Raw genomic sequence first — 21,706 nt, forward strand, 5'->3', positions numbered from 1 at the left:
TTACAGATCTTTTATTTTGTCAGAATGATGCGCGGATAATTCTGCTTTGTGCATGACAACAGTTACAGTAGTTCTAGACGTTACAACTAAAGGCAGCCGCAGTTTAAGTGTGTATTGCATAGACCAGGGTGGGCTTCTCCCGCCGCCTAGTGAGGTTAGTACGATATTATTATCTGTGACACATAACCGTAATGTACCATGGACCAACCCATGCAATTGCTTTAAGACTATCCACCTGCTATTTTTTATAGCGATCTGTCATTTATGTATGAATTTTGTTGTTTCCTTTTGCGCATCGATTGGTAAATATTATTGGTAAAAATATTATTAAAAACCGAAAAAAATATCCATTGCTATGCCATCATTATTTTTTTAATATTATTTAATATTTATTTATTTGTAATACTTTTTTGTAAAAAAATATATTTTTTAAATTATTATAATACTAGCTGACCCGGCGAACTTCGTACCGCCTCACAATCAATAATCTTGTGTTAACTTATTAGCTGAATTAAAATACTCAAAATGAATTAAGTTCAATAAATGTGCAAAAATCAAATCAAAATGAAATAGATTACATAGTTTTGGTTGGTTCAGATTTCGAAGCATGATAACTACCAAGTCAATCTTCAGTTGTAAATTGTGCGGTGGCAAGCCAGGCAGATCCAATAAGTTTAAAAATTCAGTTGGATAGTTGGTTGCTTCGTCTTCGTTTATTACACAGTCGATAGATTTGAAGGAATGCATTGGACCAACGATTTGATTTTGAATTGTGAAGTTTAGGTGATCCACATCTTTGTTCTTTGCCGCAAAAATTGCTCGTTCACTCAACCAATTGTGATTTTTGTGGTTAGCAATGACGTTCGGGAACACTTTGTTGATGAGGTCGTCCTTCGCTGAGACGAAATTTCAAAAATTCAGCGGAAACGAAATCAATCCGTTCGATTCGTCGACAGGAGCACGGCAGTTACCGATAATTGCTTAGAGAAATCTTCGGCAGATGGATCGTTTAGCAATGCAACTCGCATGTTTGTCGTCAGCTGAAGTTTCTTGACATAGCGCCACAGACTTTATGATTACTTTACTGGTAGTGTTTGGCGGAAATTGCCAGATAGTAGAAGCATTGCGCCACAAAAACATCTTGAGTAATTGCGCAGATTTTTCATAGTTCAATTGAGTGCTGCCAATGCGTATTTGTGCGCAATTGTGCATTCATCCCAGGTGATGATTTTACTTGCTACCAAAACTTTGTGTTTCGCAATACTGATTGTCGGTGTTTCAGTCGTTTGAAGGTTTAACGGCAATTTCAACGCTGAATGAGCCGTTCGGCATCCTTCTAACAACGTGGCCGCTATTCCAGAAGAAGCAACTGCTACAGAAATTTCGGATCTCACACGAACAGTGGCCAAAATCAATGACATAAAAAATGTCTTCCCAGTTCCACCAGGCGCATCGAGGATAAATAAACCACCATTTCCATCATCAATTGCCTGCATTAACGTATCGTACACTTCCTTTTGTTGGGGGTTCAACATTGGTACATTCGATCGAACCGATCGGTTCAATACATCTCGATCATATTCACGTTCACGTTCCAATTCTCGATTAAAAGCGTCATTCATTCCACGATGTGGCGTTGGCATTCCTAACTTGACTAACAAACTGCCGCACATGAGATAACACATGTCTTCGATCAAAAGCAAAGCCTGGTTATGTATCTCCTCATTCACTTCGAGATCGGGATTCTCTGAACTGACACAAATTCGATGTCAAATGTCTTCTGACATGTCACCCTTGTACTTGTTCCACAGTTCAGGTGGATTTGATGGGAAGCATGTCGAAATAATGATAGCAAATAATGTGCGTATCTGACTTGGAGATGCAGAAACAATTGCTACAGCGATTTTCATGTCCCAATGAATATCGTTTTCAATCAAATTGAGCTGTTGACATGCAGCACGAAATGTTGGACACACTACACCATTGACAGTTCAAAGTGATTCAAATTATGTCGGCCCACGAACATTAATTACCATCAACAACCGCAAGTAGAAGCATTCTTCATTCTTCGGATGAATTGTGTAAATGCGACCAAGAGCATCATTAGAATGCACATCCGGATAATTAGGAACCGCATCGCCTTGCTTCCGACGCTGAAATTTCTTCGATGAAGCGTTCCAAGTGTAATAACGTGGCATCTCAGAGTAGAGCAACGTTTGTGCAAACGGATCGCTTTGACAAATTGAAAAGAAACTGGTAAATGTTGTCGCTGCAGGTGTTACAGCACGTTGAGCAACATTCGATGCATTAAAATAAACTCGTTAACCATTCTCCAGATGCACCGCCAAATGTACAGCAGTGGGATGACGTTCATGAATTGGGAATGAGAAAATACGCCAAATTGTTTCATTGCAGCTCGCATATCGACAAACTTGATAGTGCGTGATTTCATCGTTGGTATTGGGAGTTTGAATGCCAAAAACCACAATATTGCTGCCTTTGGTGACATATTTGCAGATGTATTTGATGTACTTTACTGAATTGCAATACTCATGTATCAGAGATGGCGGTGTATATGGATTTTTTTTGTGATTTTCTTACTTTTCCAATGCGCGAGGCCGAGACGAACAAAAAAATTTCATCGAAATCAGTTCTATATCATCAATAGACATCATCAAAAAAGCCGTTCCATACGAAATGTATAAGAAAATGAATGTTCTTCATAATTTCTTTTTCCGTTAAATTTTCCAATGTTTTAATAGTTATTCTGCTATTCAGGGCAGAGACAAATCCAACAAATTAAAGATCATAAAAATCGGTCCAGCCGTTTTTGAGTTATAAAATAAATGGTGTAATTAACCCGACTTTCTTTTATATATATAGATCTAATTTGTTTTCTCTTCAACATAAAACATTCGCGTGCCATAGGTTCGCCATCTCTGGCATATACGTTTTCGACATTGGGATATTACGGGGGATGTGGATGTGGCACACGTCCGTCAATCGACGGAACAATCAAAAGGTCTCAATACTCCACTTATGGAAACAACACGACAAAAAAGAAAAATAATATTATATTATCTTACCTATTCCGTTGATCAGTATACAGGGAAGAATCAAATTAAACACGTAGAACAATGGTCTGCGGCGCAATTTTATAATGTAAGTAATGTCCGGATATGGTTCGGGGCAGCAGGAATAAGAGAGGACATGTTTCTTGGCGTAGAAGCTCACAAGATCGAATTCACCGTTCGCTTGGTAATTGCTCGTGTCGCCTTGGTCCGATTCTTGCAAAAGGTCTATCTTTAATAAAACAAAACATTAAATTATTTAGCTTGTTAAAAATATTTTATGTAAATAATATAAGACGTTCCCGGTTATATACTACAAGCATTCCTACTTTTACAGCCATTTATGAAAAGGAATAGCCTTTAATATTTTCATGTCACCAAAAATCAATTTAAGCATTTGAGAAATTAATAAAGCAACCGATTTAAGGCGAAGTCTTCACTGAGCCTTTTTTAACGAGGCACCTAGCGGAAAAATACGAAGCTTGCAATTTGAGACATTTTTTTGATAATTTCAACTGTATTAATGAATAAATATGTGTCTGAAAACATTAAAAAGAAAAATATTTTTTATTTTAAGTCAAAGATAAACTTACAATTGTAAAAAATGTAATAAAATGTGAATTTGTTGAATCGGACCGCACCCTATTATTACATATATTTTATGGTCATATTTATTATTAAAATTTAGTTTATTAAGTTTTCTAAGCATCACTTAAGAGATTTTTTGACTAATTAATAGTTTTAATATTTTTTATATCTATTTCAAAAAACATCGATTTTTATAAAAAATATAAATGTGTATAACCTGAAATCCTTTTTATTTATATCAAATATTATTTATGTATGGTCCTAATATTGAAGCTTGATTTTTATATCAAATGTAAGTCGTTGGTGGACTGATACGACTCAATTTGATCACCAACCTTCGATAGGTATAAGACGGCATTGAAAGAAAAATATTAACTTAAATTTACCTGGTAGCCGTCGTATGTCCATGACGCCCATTTTAGGATACACATTTGAATATCAAATGGGAAGAATTCCACATTAATGTCACACGACGATCTGTAGATGCCGTGACTTAGCCAAGTGACATGACCTGTATGTGAGACAATCACATTGGTGTTGATCACAGACGTAGGATATTGTGGATCAGCACTGAAAAGAGGAAGTAAATATTACACATTACATGGAATTATTAAATACAGGTTTTTGGGAATAATTATGACTTTAAAATGAGAGAAATGATATTATTACCGTAACCGTGACAATTTATTATAAATATTATTTGAAATTGGCCATACTGAATTTAACGTGTATTGACACCGATGGATACGAAAATAATGTCTTATTTAAGTATTCTCCTGTTTAATAAACCTCAACTAATACCGTATGGTATCCATTATAAGACGCTTTCGATCATAAAATGCACCCTTATTTTCAAATATAAAGGTACCAATAATAATATTGAAATTAGTCATTATAATAATATATAGTAGGTATATTATTTAAAACTATGTACTTAATTTCGCTTTACTATGTCTTCAGATTCGGTTTCCGATTCTTCTGAATAACATTTCGACTAAGGGTCGCTGATCTCTGAACGGTTTTCATTTTTAGAGCGATTTAAAGACGCCCTCGACTATAAGATGCACCCCAGATTTAAAGTCTTAAAAATTCATGCGCCTAACAACCGATGGAACGCGGTACCTAGATAGTTCAGGGCATTTTGTATAAAAATCCCATTCGACAATTTTTTTTAAAATGGGGTTATTTGAAAGGGAAGCTTTTAAATAATTAAAAAAAATACGATGAACTCCCGAGCAGACATTAACCGATGAAAAATTCAAAACCAACTTGTGAAGACAAAGTAAATAAGTAGGTGTTAGACAAAAGGCTCTGATGAGAAAAAAACTTAGCAAGAGCTTTAATTTGAAAGCTGCGAGTGACGGAAATCTTCGATGTCAAAATAAAATACCCTTTTTCCGCCTCTTTTCCTTGGCGCTATGATAAGCTTTATTTTTTTAATCGGGAAATTGTCGAGTTTGAAAAACAACCCAATGGAAACTTTACCAGAAATCGCACCGCGATTGAAAAAATCAGTTGAAGTTATGAAGACATGTCTTCATATTAAATACCTGCTATATATTTTGTAACACGCTTTGAATACATACTTACCAGTGTAAATGATTCAATTTGATACTCACCTACTGAGGTTTAAAGGATAATTTGCATTGACTCATTCCTGATTTTAATAATAATAATAAATTTTAATCAAGAAAATATGGTTAATTAATATAAAAATAATTATGTAATAAATATTTTGAAATTTTAGATCTGACCACGAAATTGCAAATTAAGAGATTTCTGGGGGTTCCGAATTATGTTGATTCACTTTTTTTAGGTTTTATAAAATATTTGACAGTCTTAATTTACATAAATTCTTTCTATATTCTTTATAAAATTACGTAGTTCTGCATTTTCAAACATATATAATAAGTACATTATGAACTGAACATAAAAAATGTAATACAAACTCAAAACAATTTCAATTGAAAGAAAATATGTATGAGATGCATCAATAGTATGATACTAGAAACGAAACTCTGTAAGTATTACAATTAATATGCTACTTCATACATCCGTTCGTGTGTGTGATTATTATTTATTATAAAGTTCCTACTTATTGTATAGTATAATGTCCGGTCTCCAAACTCGTTGATATGGCATCCGTATGACCTCGATGCCAGCGAATTCTGAAGAGTTCCACTGCAGATGATGATCAGTCCATGTTTGTGTTATCCAACAATTTGCTGTCAATATCTGATTTTTTTCATCCTAGAACAATTAGAATTTTAATTAAATATACATTGTATAGTCCATTGCCCACATCGCTCACGATGGCCGAACGGCTACGCGTCAGCCTTATAATGTCGTGTATTCCCAGGTTCGAATCCCAGGCCTAGAAAAAAATCATATGTTGTTTTTCCATGGGTGTTTGGACTAATAGGTTGAGCAAGTGATTATCGACAAAACAGAAACTTCTTCGTGAGGCGGCTCTATTAAAAAAAACGCATTGTATAGCAGGGTTTCTCAAACTATGTTCCGTGGAACATTGATGATCCGCGTGAGAAGAGTACCCAAGTGTGTCAAAACAAGCGACTATTGTTTTCCTTCCGTTTACTACCACATATTTATGCTAATCAGGATATTCATATTATGCTGCAACGAAGTCCAGGAACAGGCTCGACGCCTCACCAGGTTTAAGAATTTAAATATATAATATTGTTTCTGATATCAAGAAAAGTTGCAATTCAATGACCTAAATTACCGAAGTCATTAAGATCTTCATTCCCTTATTGTTTTGTGTGTTATATTTTAAAAATAATATTACTAAATAAATAATTGTGATTTTTTCCGTTATTTTTTCCTAATTTCTTGATTATGTATTATTTACTTATCATACAAAATAAACAAGGTGTCCCGTTAAAATTTCAGGATTTGCAAAGTGTTCCATCGCAGAAAAAGTTTGGGAAAGTTAAGGAAAACTATACTATAGTGAGAGTTATGTTAATCAATAATGTAAATAATTACAAGATAAAAAGAACTTTTTGTATGCTACGTTTTTAAATTTTCTGTTGAATCATATAAACTTGGCAATTCTATGTATTATTAAATTTAGGACAAATAAGGCAATTGTCAACAAATCATTTTTTTGCTATTTTGCAACAAACAAACAAATATAGAATACTGAAATGTCATTTTGATTTCCATAGTAACGCACGTATATATTAATAATTTAGTTGCTAGGACCACCCTCTTAGCAACCAATAGTAGTGGATTGGATTACGGATTTCTTCCGAAATAACTTTTCATACAAAACAGAATTAACTGAAAATGAATTTAATTCTACTTAAAGATGGGTAAAAGTATTAAAAGAATGCATTGGCATCGTGTTCTGATATATTCTAAAAGTTTCAAATGTCTAGCTAGTCGGAAAGTTAGTTAAAAATCGTTTGCAAGATTTGTACTGGATAAACACCCACCGGACTAACAAGAATAGGAGCTAAGAAAAATGTGGTAAAATGATAAGTACGTTTTTTTGCATGATCATTAAATTATTCTCAAATTATCAATTTTATTATGTATACCGATAAGTTCTAATTTTTTTTATTATATAACAGCTGTTCACCAAAAAGTTACCAACATTGAAGTAAAACACTTCCATTTGCTGTTACATTCACGCCTGGATTTAACAACAAATGGACCTTGGGGTGGAGATGTAAATACTGGTGCTCCATTTTTTTTCAATTTTAATTTAATTTAAAAAATATATTTTTTAACGATAATCTTGTATTTTGTTCCAAACTTGTCAATCTAATATATTTAATAATACATACACTTTATTACCATTAGAGTATGTGAACATAATCGATGTTGAACAATGGTGTTATAATGATTATCAATCCGTGACAATCTGGAGGAAGATTTTTAAACTTTTTCTCTTATTTCGCTAACAAGGGATCCTGGGTTATTGTCATTTTAACTATATGGTAAATCCAGGTCAGGTTATATTGAAACAAAGTGGCAATGAAATACTATCATATTCTAACATAATTTGAAATAAAACTTGTTAAAAACACAATATGTTCAAATCAGTGGAGTAGTGGACTGGAGGGTACCGGATCTGCGATATGCGATATTTTTTTCTACGACGAATCATATTTCGACACTTCTCCAGACAGTTCTCATCAATATTGTGTTACAATATTTTTAACTCCATAATTTAAACCGAGAACTTAAATAGGTCTAGTCATACCCAGTAAACTGAGGATAAAATATGAAAGATGCGATTAGTCAGTCCAATTCCGAAGTGATTATGGAAAAATGTATTGTCTGATTTTCTTATCCCATTGCTTTATTTTTTTGTCTACCGATAACCGTTGTCATTGGTAAGGGGGACAGTTTACGGATTGTTTTTAGCACTACACCACTGGTTCGAATAATCCTGTTCAGTATGAAAACTATACTAGCAAGTAAATTTGTTTAAGCGTCAATTACATTGAGCTTCTTTACGAGCTGTTTGTTGGCGAATTTAAAAGCTACTACGATTTGATGATTACACAAACTTTCCTTTCGCTGAGAAGCCACAAGCCAGCGACTATTTTGACAGAACGTAGTTGGTTTTTTTACCGGGAGGTTGCTACTGCAGCAGACGCAGTAGGCCCACACGCCGGCGTGTACCGTGTAAAGTTGACCGGCTTTCAACAGTGTTTACAACCTGCTTGTTAGCTTGTTCGATGATTACACTGGGCGACTTTACAGGCAGATTATAAATTCGCCAACAAACAGCTCGGAAAGAAGCTCAATGTAATTGACGGTTTATTGATAAAATGTTAGAATTATATTGTAATCATTTCAATATGCAAGATAACCTTTTCATTATTGAGTTTACCTACCGAAGTTTGGCATTTTAAAATATATTTGATATACCCCAAATACCCCTTTATATTTAATAGCTGAACTGACTACATACTTACCCATATCTTCATGTGAGTAGCATGAGTCAGTTAAACGTATATTACATGGGCCGAGGTCAGTGCTTTTTTGTTTTCTTTCATACGAAAAATGTTTTCATTTGCAACCGCGGGAGATCTCTTTTCATTACGATCAAAAGATCTATTTATTATTTTCTATCGCAAGCTTCTAGGTTTTTCTTTATTGGAGATCAATCATAAATACTCCAATCTTTCTCATGCAAATTGTTTAGCTGCAGTGTTTGATTCCTTGAAGTGTTTTTATTTGGACGAATCCTTACAGGAAACATATGGGGTACAAATATAATTCTCAAAGGATTCGGAAAGCTTTCCAAAAACTTTCGTTCTGTATCATCATTTTCATTTCGGGCTTTTAAATTTATAAACGTAGATATCTCCGTTTCATTTACATCACGTAGCAATAGCAAATATCAGTAACGTGGCTATAAATATCGGTTACATGAAAATTGTACGTAAAACATTTCACCGTGGCATAGTTCGCCGTGAGATTTCTTATCGGAAAGAGATGACTGTATACTATACGGTCTCCAATTTTATTAGATTCAATATGAACATTAATTCAATTTTCATAGCTGATTTTGGCAAAATTCATGAATTCAAGAATAAAAACCTAACCTATCATAACCTAACATAGTCTAACAAATAATCCAGTATATTGGCTATTTTCAAAATTTGTTTGTTGCTAGCTTCCTGATAAGTGTAAACCGACAAGAACCGTGCTTTATTTAGACATACATTTTATGTCAGTACTATAAGACCCAATTAGGTTGGACGGTCTTTAATATACGGCCATATTTTTTCGATACAACATTTCATGGTGAAGTGTAATACGTCGAACTGCATAGTTTCCGGGCACGATAAAAATCGGGCCTCTATCCAAAAATTATGCAAGGTAAAAAAAACCCCATCCAAAATCAAAACCAAGAGCTTTTTCGATGTGAAACGCATATGTTACATTTCTATACACATAGAGGACCTCAATTCTCGTGATGTCAGACTTTCACGTTACTTGCGTTTGTTTACAGTGCTATACGTTTACTTCAACCCAGTGAAAGGGGTGCCGGATGAAATCCCGAATGCCGAAATACCGAATGCTGAAATCCCGAATGGTCGAAATCCCGAAAGCCTAAATCCCGAAAGCCGAAATCCTGAAAGCCGAAATTCCGAATGCCGAAATCCCGAATGGACGAAATCCCAAATGGCAGGAATCCCGAAGGCCGAAATCCCGAAAAATAAAAAAATACAAACAGTAAAAATTCTCAACAACTACCAACTCGAAAGCAAAAAATACTGCTTTTTATAAAAGAAAATGCAATATATATATTTATATATTGACAATTAATAATATCATTTTTCCACAAAAAATGGTTTTTTTGTCTCTCCTGTAAAAAATTGCGCAATCTTAACACTTATCTTGAATTGCGCAATTTTTCCGAGAGACAAAAATCCATTATTTTCACTTTCGGGATTTCGGCCATTCGGGATTTCGGTCATTCGGGATTTCAGCATTCGAGATTTCGGGATTTCGGGATTTCGACCTAAACCCCAGTGAAAAATACATTGTTTGAAAGATAAAGAATATGCCTAAGCGTAAAATATGATATTTTAAATATAGTAGGTACTGTTTAAAATACGCTAAATAACAAAGCTGTAACGATGCCTAATGGGATTGTGTTCAATTTTACAGAATCACAACGATGAGACCAACTGCCAAATTATCAGCCACGTAAAAATCACCTTGTTTTTTCACCGTTATTATACTCGCATTTTACTTATATTAGTCGCAAAAAAGATCGCCAAAATTCAACTTGTCATTACGATGTGTTACGTACAATGTGTGTCTTACGATTGCGGTTGTTCTTTCTAATTTTTATCATCCGATTCAATCGGCGTCTCTGTCCAAACTGTCCAAAACCAATGTCGAGAGCTTTTATTTAGCTTACCGTCCAAATTATTCGGCGGAGTGAGATATAAGGGCTCTCACCCGATTGGGCTCCAATGCTTTGCTTACTCTTTCGATGACTTTACTACGCCACTGGCAATAATTGCCTTTTGGAAGGAGACATACGATTCATAAATATTAGCTACATAATGTTCTTACACGTCTTACATTTTGAATATAAGTTATAGTCTATTGACAGATTTTCAAATTTTCTTCCTATACTGACAGTCAATAATTCATAATTGAAAGTTCACAAGTCGGCCGTTAGCTAGCAGGGTGTTCGAAATTCGAATATTTTAATTTGAATATGAATAGTCATATATTTTTTCAGTACATGAAATAAAAACCAAAACGAGCGCACATATTGCACATCAGCTGATAAGAACGCGTCAATTACTCGCGTGCGCTTCTGCCTGTCAGTTTTTGAAAAGGAAAACCTTTAAAATGGCGGCCGGGGAGTACTTTTAATCCCTGCTCGGCCATTGTGTTCTGTCAAAAGCTTCAACAGGGACGGCCGTCGCTTCATTATAACCGGTAAAGAAAAGCTCATTGTTGATTTACTCTCATGTGAGTGTGGGAAAAAAGATTTGCAGATAGCTTTCATTGTTTCAAAAAGCTCTAATGCAGGTAGGTTGCTATATTATATTAAATAATCTAATTGCGATAATTTGGCTTACATTATTTTTTAATGCTAACTGTTATCATTAAATTTAAAAATGTAGGCTTAATTCAACCGTAATGAAGATTAAAACATTTATAATGGTACTAAGAACTTTTAAATAAAATTATACAAACCCTTTTGATTAATTTAGTGTAAAACAGACAGCCGAATACATCAAAGTGATATAAATACCTAACAATATTTAGTCGTACCTCAAAGCCAGTTAAGACTTACTATATGTATGAATCGTACTCTCTCTGGGTTTATCAACTAAACATATTTTATTACCTATAAGCTTTGTGAAATATTAATCGTTTATACTTAATTAACTTCAGAGGTTGGACTCTTAGATTATTAATGTATCAAACCTAATTAGCGATTGATAATCCGGTTACCCGTATAACCATATTATTTAAAATTAATTCATTTTTATAGAGAAGCTGATAAGATCTTGTAAATTTTTTTTAATCACATACTACTTGTCACATTTTGTAAAAAGTTTCAATGGTTCACTAACAAAGTGAGCCAAGGAGATGAAATTAGTGCGCTACGAACGACCAACGAGCATTTCACGAATAATTATCTGAGTTCATAGCGCAAAGCACGAGCAAGTCAACGATAGAAATAATAGGATTCACGTCACCAAAACTGCGCCACGCTATTATATGATGGTGGTGTGCGCGCTTCGTAAGGCATACAGCCCACTAAAGCGGGCTTGCGGGGCGCTCGCGCATATTCAATGTGAATCATCGAAAATACAACGTAATCAAATACGCCAGCGCACACTGGATTAACCCGTGGTTTGGCTTCTCAGCGAGACGAATTAACGAAAATACAACGTAGCCCATTCATTGACACGGCAAACAAAAGAGGCGCGCGCTGTTTATTTTATCCGCTTCTGGACGCGTCGTACGTCGGACGGGCGCCTCAGCATTATTTAATAACAGTGAACTCATTGTTTAGTTTGCTGCGTGTCCAATATTTCGCTGGTAGAATGATGCCATCGTGAATATTAATTACAAGCCCCGAGAAATAATATAATATTTTTATTGCTTTGTTATGAGAGACACTGATAATAATAATTAGTATGTGCTTCTTGTGCCCCTTATTACATAGGTGAAGGGTAATGCGCGGGTGGGAGGGGGCCTACTCAGTAGTGAGCGCACCGAGCGCTGCTTTGGTGGGCTTTATGCCTAAGATAACATGCTATTTAGCCCGTAACATTACGGCAGCGTGAGTGAGAAAGCGCAACACTTCTTGTTGTGAACACGCCGCCAATTCTGCCACACCTCATCCTCGGCTCAACGAACAAGAACTTCTTGTCCACGTGTTAAAACTGTGAACTAACATCCCCTCCAGTAAAGCTAATCGCACTTCTGTTTTCAAATGAGGAACGCCCCAAATCTTCATTTCATTTTACGCTCCCGTGGTGTACCTATCAATTTACGTAGTTTGTAGCTTTTTATAATAAAAATAGGTCTAAAAATATCATGAGTGATGTTAGAATTATTATTAGTAAATTTTTGATTTATTGCGAAGAAGAAAAGGAGACGCATCTAAAAAGAAAGCCGATACATTATTTAAACATGCCGCAAGCACGCGTTGCCGCCATGACATGTACGTCACTGAGAAGACTATATTCTACTACTATATGCGACTACAGCGACTTCCTGTTATCGGACAGTATGTACCTGCCATCTCGGAAGTATGCGCATTAAGTGGCCGCCAAAACACGGTTGTCTACGTGGGATATCCAGGGCAAGTGTTCGTCGCTAGATTCTGGAAGTGAAGAGTGTCTGGGTAGAGGTAATGTACCCGTAAAAGTGAGAGTGTTTTCGGGCTATGAGTAGTAGTATGCAGAAGTCGGTGACACCTGCTATATTTTTTTAGTCGCCTTAAACAACAATAATATATCAATATAGATATTTTTTAGAAATGCCTCCCTCCCCCATACTGTCTTTCAGTCTGAGCGCCAGGTTATTACTATTGGCTTGTGATCTGAAGTAGATATACTAATTATTAACTGTCTCCCAAGATGTTATATTATTATATGAGTAAATAAGCTACTACACAAGTAAATCAAGCACTGATGGCCAAATAATATAAAAAATATTTGAAGGCAGCCTCAGGGAGGAGTCGGAAAAGTCGAAAAACGAAAAAAGAGACAACAGATCAAATACCCACGAAAGTTTCTACCAATTTATTATAAAATAGGGTCTTGGCTTAGAAATGATAGTTGGTAAGTACTTTTGTGTAAAACGATTCATTTAACATTCTCTCATCTGTTTATAGGTAAGTATTCTTTTATTTGCTTTATCATAAATAAATTGCAGTTCTGGGGAAGTATATTGTTACCTCGTTACTGCAGATTGCAATTGAAAAGTTAATCCGCGCATGTTTACGCTCCAGTTGCAAAAACTCGTAATGACAATGCGAACAGAATAAAAATAAAGAAGAACTAGAAAATTGGAGAGCAGCGAGTTTGAAAAAGTGGCGTGCAGAATGCTGGTACGAGGGAAACGTCTGTTTTAACAAAGCTCTCTCTCAATTTTCAATTTCTATTTTCAATTTTGTTTTAAACATATTGTGGACATTACATATTAAAAGTTTACGACGTTCACAACATGACATGACATGATTATTATAAAGAATAAAAGTAATAAAAACGATTAAAATGAAAATATAAAAAGAGAACATAATATAAACATACAAAAGCTGTGAAAATACAATTATACACATTATAGAAGTTCAAAGAAGTACACCGAGTTTGCTAAATAGATTCTATTTTAAGAGTTTATAATATAGCGTCCACCTAACTCACCTTCACGCAAGTGGAATATATCAACACCCGAAGCAATTTGGTTGATCATAGTTATAGCCCTTCCAATAATTGGCATTACCAGTGGCAGGTTGGTTCTGCACCTTGGGAGAATAAACAACTGATGCTCTCTATTTCTAAGATAGTTATCAGGCACACACAGGTCAACACTGCCCAGAATGGTAGAGTTCTCTATATACCTCGTAAGTATAAGTCGAAAAAAATACATAGCCAAATAAAGATCTCTTCTAAATTGCAGACTGCAGTATATAAAAATATTATAATATATCGTGGTGCTTAAAATAGTTACATAAATTGAATCATTTTTCGATACTCCAAAGTTTTTAGTGAAGTTTAAAGATTACTCAATAAAGATTAATTGTATTAATGATTGTTACGTTGATACTTTCTATCTTCTACACCGGATATGACTATCGCCGGATGGGTTTTGGTCCATCACATCATAGGAATTATGTTGTGAAAATATAATATATAAAAAATATAATAAATATATAAAGTGAGTTGTAATAAGAGGAATCATTGACCGTTACTATTTGTAATTCCTTAACCAGCTAACGTATTCAGTGACGTCCCTAGACAAAATGCCGCCCCATTAATTATACAGAATTTTTATCATCCTTTTATGACTCCAATATCTAAGAAATGTTTGTATGGATGCATTACTAAAAAAATATGTACCTACCATTAAATCTAATTTAAATGCCATCTCTACTTCAATAGAAAATATTGCGAGTCCTTGGTTTCAGATAAATTTTAAAATACACCTGATAACTTTCAAAACTCGCGAGTGACTGGCAAAAATATTTGGATAACTTAATTAAGTAGTAAGTACATATGTACTGTTACACCCCCGAATGGTCCCCATTTGGGGACGTCTTTGTGTATCTGGAGAGGCCCTAATCGGTATCGAATCCAACAAATAGTAACGGCTGATTGCGAAAATAATTAAATAATGTTTAATATCTGTCTAATAAATATCTGACCGGCAACATTGTCAAAAAAAATACGAATGGCAACGCAGCATTTTTGCACGGCTCGCAAGTGTGACCGTTTGTTTTGGCGGCAGAAGCTTCTTTGACAGCACGCAGAAAACACTGTTCGCTCGCGCTACGCATATTTCGTCATCCGAAAAATAAATTATATAAAATGTAGTAATCTAGTATATATTAACACCAAATAAACTCGTCGTTTCCATCATAATTCCGGTGTGTTAATTGTCCAAATCCTAAAATGCAGACGAAAAACCAGATACTAAAAATAAAAGTGACAGTTTGAAATTCACATTCAAAATGGAGGGAAGTGATAGTACCTATCTATAATTTGCAAATCATTGCTGGTCATCATGGACGTGACGTCCAAGGACAACGGAAGTAAACTAGACATCGCGAATCCGACGAAAAAATACAGTCCTGTTAAACCTGTTATGTCAATTAATACATTTTGTTTCCAACCAGTGAGCTGATTTTTTTAACGGAAATATCTTTCTGTTAAAAAAATTTAGGTACCTATATATACCTAATTTTTCTCCTCGATTTGCCGCCCTTCGAGTAACTGCCGCCCCCAAGCGACGCTCAATCTGCCTACCCCCACGGGACGTCACTGAACGTAGTGGTCGCTTTCAAATTAACCATGAGGAATTCCACGTAGTTTCACTACTACACTATTATTTATATCGGGTAATATAACCCAACAGAACTGTGAATCGTTATATTGGTCGAATTGAAATGTTTTGTTCTCTTGACTCTTTCAAAATTAGTTCCTCCAACACTACACACTAACCATACCTGTATTGTTAATTGTATTGTTTATTTTTCATCTCTTGGTCTACTTACCTATGTCAGTTATTTGTTGCACTCATTTTTAATCTATCTCTCTATTCACTACTGTACACAAATCTTAGTAATTTGATGAAGCTTTCTGTCTCAGTCATTAGATCCATCACTTATGCATTTATCGTGTATCTTAAATGCACTAATATTTAATGCTTATGTGATTATTCCTATTGGTGTAAAAATAAATAAAAATATAATAAAACTCTGTTTAAAAGAGGTTTTATATTAAAATGTACCTTTCCCGTCACTGGATGCAATATTATGAAAACATGCGAGGCCTGTTTTTCACGATTTTGATCAAAACACAAGGATTATAAAGTATATGAGAAAGGATAAGTAAGTATATATTATTATACACAATGTTCGTAGAAAAATATTGTAGCAACGACTATTCTGTATAAAAATATATACTTTTCATTATCTGACACTATTGTATTGGACTAAGCTGACAGAATTTGAATTTCGAATTCATCCGGTTTGAAAAAAGTCACAAGCCACAGCCGTGTTTTAAAGTGTTACTATTAATAAAAAAAATATTTACCTTATTAAATTATGATTCAATATAATATATGTATTGATCACAATTGAAGTTCGATGTGATTCTTTCTATTCTTAGCTATATAACAGAGTACCAATGTTACCGTATGCATCTATATAATTCAATACTAGCAAAGCGGATGAAGTGTATTTCACAGAAAGGCTTAGCTTTAATGGAGCCGTAAGGCTTCCCACTTCAATGGAAATGAATTTATAAATGTGATGCTGGAAATGGTACATTTCAAAATTTGTGTAAGAGAGGAAACCATATCGCAATATGTCGCCAATCATCATGCAACATATACGTTTGACAGAGTATAAAAGTAATTATGACGGATTAGCAGGAGAGTCTGTGTTTTACGACCCATAACGTTGACAAGGCCTAGCCATTTTCTTTAACATAAGAAACGCGGGAAGTATTTTGTCGTTGAATTTTCTCCGCAAAGAATTTTGAATTCCAATATTATTTTCTATTATGTTCTTGGTAAGAAAATGCCTGTTTGACATTCTCGTATCATAATTAAATTTACACTGTTCCGTTTTCTTTACATATTAAAACAATATCATTTAGATTTAAATTTGATTGGCTTGAGTCTTTGAAGATTATTGGACTTGGTAATAAGTATACTTACAAGCATCATAACGGCCTACTATTGAGCATCATGGCTTGCTGTAATGTTAAAATGAATATTATACCTATATATATTTAAAAAAAAAAGTATTTGCACCGAAAAGCCACCATCCGAGAAGATGGATTAGAGACGGAGATAAGTGTCAGAAAGCTTATATGGAATTAGACAAGGTTACAATATATTGTCTCCGACCCTGTTTAATATTTACTATGAGGTGGTATGTAAAGTGTCTGCCAATATAAAAAAAAATAGTTTGAAACTGCATTAGAGCGGCTTTCCCAGGGGATTTGCAACACTTAAACTTATGGAATGCCACATTGAATCATAAAATGTAGGTAGAAAAGAGCCGTATCCAAAAATGTACTTTCTTTTTATCTCTTATGACGAAATTATTCGAGCTCTATTCATTTATAAATGATTTATATGATATTTTTATCACACAATTAAAGTGAAAGGATTTCAAAAAAGAATCAAGAAAATATACAAATATGAAGTAGATCCTCCAACTGACTAGAGTCCGAGCCTTAATCCGACCTCGAATAAAGTAACTACATGTATGCTTCTACCCCCTAAATATACAGTCACACTATAATAAATCTATACCCCTCTGTATTGTCGCATTAATTGTATAACGACTCAAGATTTGGATAACTTATTAACAATGATTATATGAATCACTGTAAGATAATTATTGTTATTGCAGGATACTGGTCGTTAAGAGCAACACTTAATGTTTTTAGAACAATAAAAAATACGCATTGAATCTTTACTTCAGTTCAAAATATAGATATTTTTATGGAAATAATGTAACTAAAAAAACCTTTCAAGGATTCCATTAACCTGAAACCACCATGTAAACATGTAACAAATTGAGGAAATTCCTAACCGGGCCACCGTGGTTTATTTTCGTTTTCCATCATTCGATTCGATCTGCGAGATGCTTAGTAGGCTTCTATAGTAAATATACTCCCTATTTGGAATAACATCTACTATCTACATATAATATATGTATATATATGTTATGTCTGTGTGAGTAGGAATAGAATTTTCTTAGCAACGCCAACGGCTTGGAGTGACAGTATAATATCCAATAAACCGGGTTGCCATTTTATTGTTATTTTCAGTCAAAGGGTATTTTGTATTAAAATATTAGATTAGGGCTAAAAAGTAGATTGATACCTGGTGAATATTATTGTTATAAATCGCTTATGCAATCCACAGTACAAAAACAAAATAGATTTCTAAATTAAGTACATATTATATATATTAGAATAAGGGATTGCAATACCGAAATACCGGGTTTAAAAATCTAAAATACTGGAATTTGCGGTATTAAGGGGGGACATGCTCAGCGTAGGTCAAAATGGAACTTTTATTGCATTTTCAAACCATGATCCTGGACATTTCTTAAACGTTATAGATAATCTATTTATATATTTTGAAGCCTTGTTATCCTTTATATTTATTTTAAACATTTGATGACTGCAAAAAGTATTTTTATTACATAAAATAGTGTTCTTTTAAACCTCTCGCTCTAATGTTTTAGAATATATTCATATTTCAGTACAAGAATGTGCAGCGGTGTTAAGATTTTTTACGTTTATTAATTTTTAAACGCATTTATAAAACCATTAGTATAATTTATGATGAGATAATTTTTGTAAAATATTTACGATAATAAATTATATTGATAATCTCTGTGATCCCAAATTTGATAAGAATTAGGCATTTTATTATTCAAAAAATGGGCAAGATTAACACATTTGAAGATAATTCTAAAGATACTCATTATAAGCTATGTCTTTGACCATTCAAGTGTGATAAATATTCTACGAATAATGATTGCTTTATAATAATTTATTGACCTAAGTATAATGTAGTGTTTTTTTTAAATACGCCAATTCTTTTGTCATTCCCCAGTGGTTACGCTACAACATCCCTTCAGCCAGACTTATTTTCACTTGATGAACTAGTCTTTTGGAGGGAATTTGTTAAAATTATCAATATATTCAAATTACTTGTAAAAATCACCAGTTCTACAATATTATGATCAATATATAGGCCTACCATAATTATAAAACCCTAAACCGGGACAGGAACGGGATATATATAACATTTATTATTAAAAGTACTTATGTACAAAATAATAATGCAGAATGTCTGATGCAGCAGAAATTTTAATTATTTTATTTATTTATTGCAGATATCTGTCGTACTCGCTGGGATGTCGTACTCGCTGGGATGAACTTTTTTCGCACCGTCCCCGCTGTCTCATCTCATCACATATACGCTACTACGGTCAATCATGATGATTTATTATTGACAACCAATCATGCATACGTGGAACAACCGGGACCAATGTGTGAAACCGGGACAATCCCGGTCAAACGGGACGTATGGTAAGCCTAAATACATATTTTTAAATGTCAACATAATAAATGCAGGTATGTAGGTTTTTCGTATAAAATAATGTTTTAACGAAATTTTAATAGCTATATGTACTGATAAATACTTCTGCTTTTTTATATATTTTAACGAATATCGGTAGTCATACCGAATAATATAATAATAATTTCAATAATAAATACCGAAAAACCGGTATTGATATTATCGTTCGGTATTGAAATCCCTAATTATAACCTATTAACCTACCATTATGATTCATATAATAATAGACAAGCAAAGAAAATTTCACTTCGACCACTACGTAACATCTTTCACGGTGGCATATTTACTAAATGAACGTGCTCTTTCAGTCAAATATTTTCTTATCAAAATTATAAATTGCTTTGTTGAATCGCCAGACCTACCCAAAGTGTGGGTTTCCATTGTCTACCGAGATTTGTTTTGTACCATGTCAGCCGAAACAATTCTAATTTCGTCCTGTCACAATTATTATGATATATTATATTTCAACACCATTGATCAATTTAATAAATGCACATGCTTCCTTTAAACGTGCTATTTCCAATACATTGTCTAGTCGACTTGATCGCAACTAAACCTTGATATGGTGTTGAAACAGTCAGTGAATTTTGAACAAATTTTCATGAATCAATGTTAGAGACTGGTACTGTTTTATATGCTGAACTGACAGCCATATTTTTTAAACGTTATTATATCGATGTTCTAATGTCAATAGCCGTACCTATCTGACTTATATAACGAAAATAAATTTTTGATGTACCTACTAAAAACAACAAAAATACTGCCCATCGACTGCGAAATTCCCATATCAGCTGTAGTTATTTTAACAAAATGATACAGCCATTTTAGTAATTTCACGTATCTGAATATTGCAGAAATAAACCTGTAATATTTTTGCCTCTAAGCTGTCAAGTGTGTTGCATGACGTGTATTGAATTCTGCTTCAAAATGTCGCTTTCGAATTATTTAAAAGGTAAAACAGTAAGTAATATAACAAATTTGGATGTTTATCATTATATATATGTCACATTTTTTTGGATGTTATCATTATATTAGGCGCTATGTATTTTGCTTTACCACTTTTTATGTTACGGGTTATTGGCATGCTATGTAGTTACAACATGTGTAAACTATTAACAGTTAGATACGGGATATTAAATATTTAGTTTTTTAGCTTCCTGCACAATTTGTAAAAAGTGACTTACGGGATATTGACATTAGGCCATCGTTATGCTAACCCTTCTTTCTTTTCCTCAGATTTTATATTTAGAATTTCCTCCGATTGTATGTTGTGCATCAGGTCATATTGACAATTGGCAAAGGATGATGGTTAGGGTACCTCCCGCTTGTCAATAAAAAGAACAAAAAAGAAAAAAGTTAGTTTTCATCGCCCCTACGAAAATTTTTCCGTTGAATTTGACGACTTTTTTGCTGAGAGGAAGTTTATACTTTTCCAAAGAAACCTAGAAAAGCTCTCAAATGTTTTCTTGAGAGTATTATTTTGAATTTCTTTACCAATTCTTCTTCTTGTTCTGAGTTGATTCTGGTAGAAGTTTCGTTGACGAAGGGCTTTGTGTCTGCTAAGTCCAATCGGGCCTTTGCAGCTGGGGTGCCTAAATAGTATTTTCATACTTTCATGAAACACTAACCATAGTTTTATGTATTCTAGTGTTTATTACTAATATGTCTCCAAATCATAATATGGGCTTAGTCATTCAAACAAGAATCTGATGAGCTCAGACAGAGAATAAAATAGATTGTAGGTAGACGAATATGTATGTAGGTACTTCACGACAGTAAACTCGCTTATCTGTATAAAGAGATGCAAATATGTAAACAGAACTCTGAAAAATATATTTTTTAACAGGAGCGGATCCTTTCACCTTATGTACTATCCACGAATTAATCCAGTTATTTTTTCAAACTTTTAAATCCACAGCGCACTTAGTGTAAAAAAAAAACACGGCGTCATAATAAAATTATCAATTAATGGGATGGGCCTGGGCCTGTTATTGAACACATAATCCCTCAAATCTAGGAATCTTACTATGTATATTCTTCCTGGAGCTTTAAATCCAACTCATTCCATCTTCAATTGTTTTTTACGCAACATAGTGAAATTTACCAATTATAAAGACGTTCACAACAATCATAACATGACATTTAAAACACAAAGGCATGGTATTAAAACAGTATAAAGAGTAAAT

General features: G+C 33.9%; 1 protein-coding gene across 1 annotated transcript in view; it reads right to left on the reverse strand.

The window, feature by feature from the left end:
• Window positions 1–21,706, reverse strand: part of LOC147072418 (neuronal acetylcholine receptor subunit alpha-7-like) — a 48,803-nt gene that overhangs the window by 18,749 nt on the left and 8,348 nt on the right. Inside the window, exons 2-4 of the mRNA XM_085947314.1 lie at window positions 5,755–5,909; window positions 4,046–4,229; window positions 3,087–3,303 (exon numbers count right to left, since the gene is read on the reverse strand). Of these exons, the coding sequence (XP_085803440.1) occupies window positions 3,087–3,303; window positions 4,046–4,229; window positions 5,755–5,909 (556 nt within the window). The remainder of the gene's footprint in view (window positions 1–3,086; window positions 3,304–4,045; window positions 4,230–5,754; window positions 5,910–21,706) is intronic.

Source organism: Rhyacophila brunnea, unplaced genomic scaffold (genome assembly GCF_057557595.1).
Source record: "Rhyacophila brunnea isolate RB1 unplaced genomic scaffold, BYU_Rbru_1.0 scaffold_2, whole genome shotgun sequence".
NCBI lineage: Eukaryota > Metazoa > Arthropoda > Insecta > Trichoptera > Rhyacophilidae > Rhyacophila > Rhyacophila brunnea.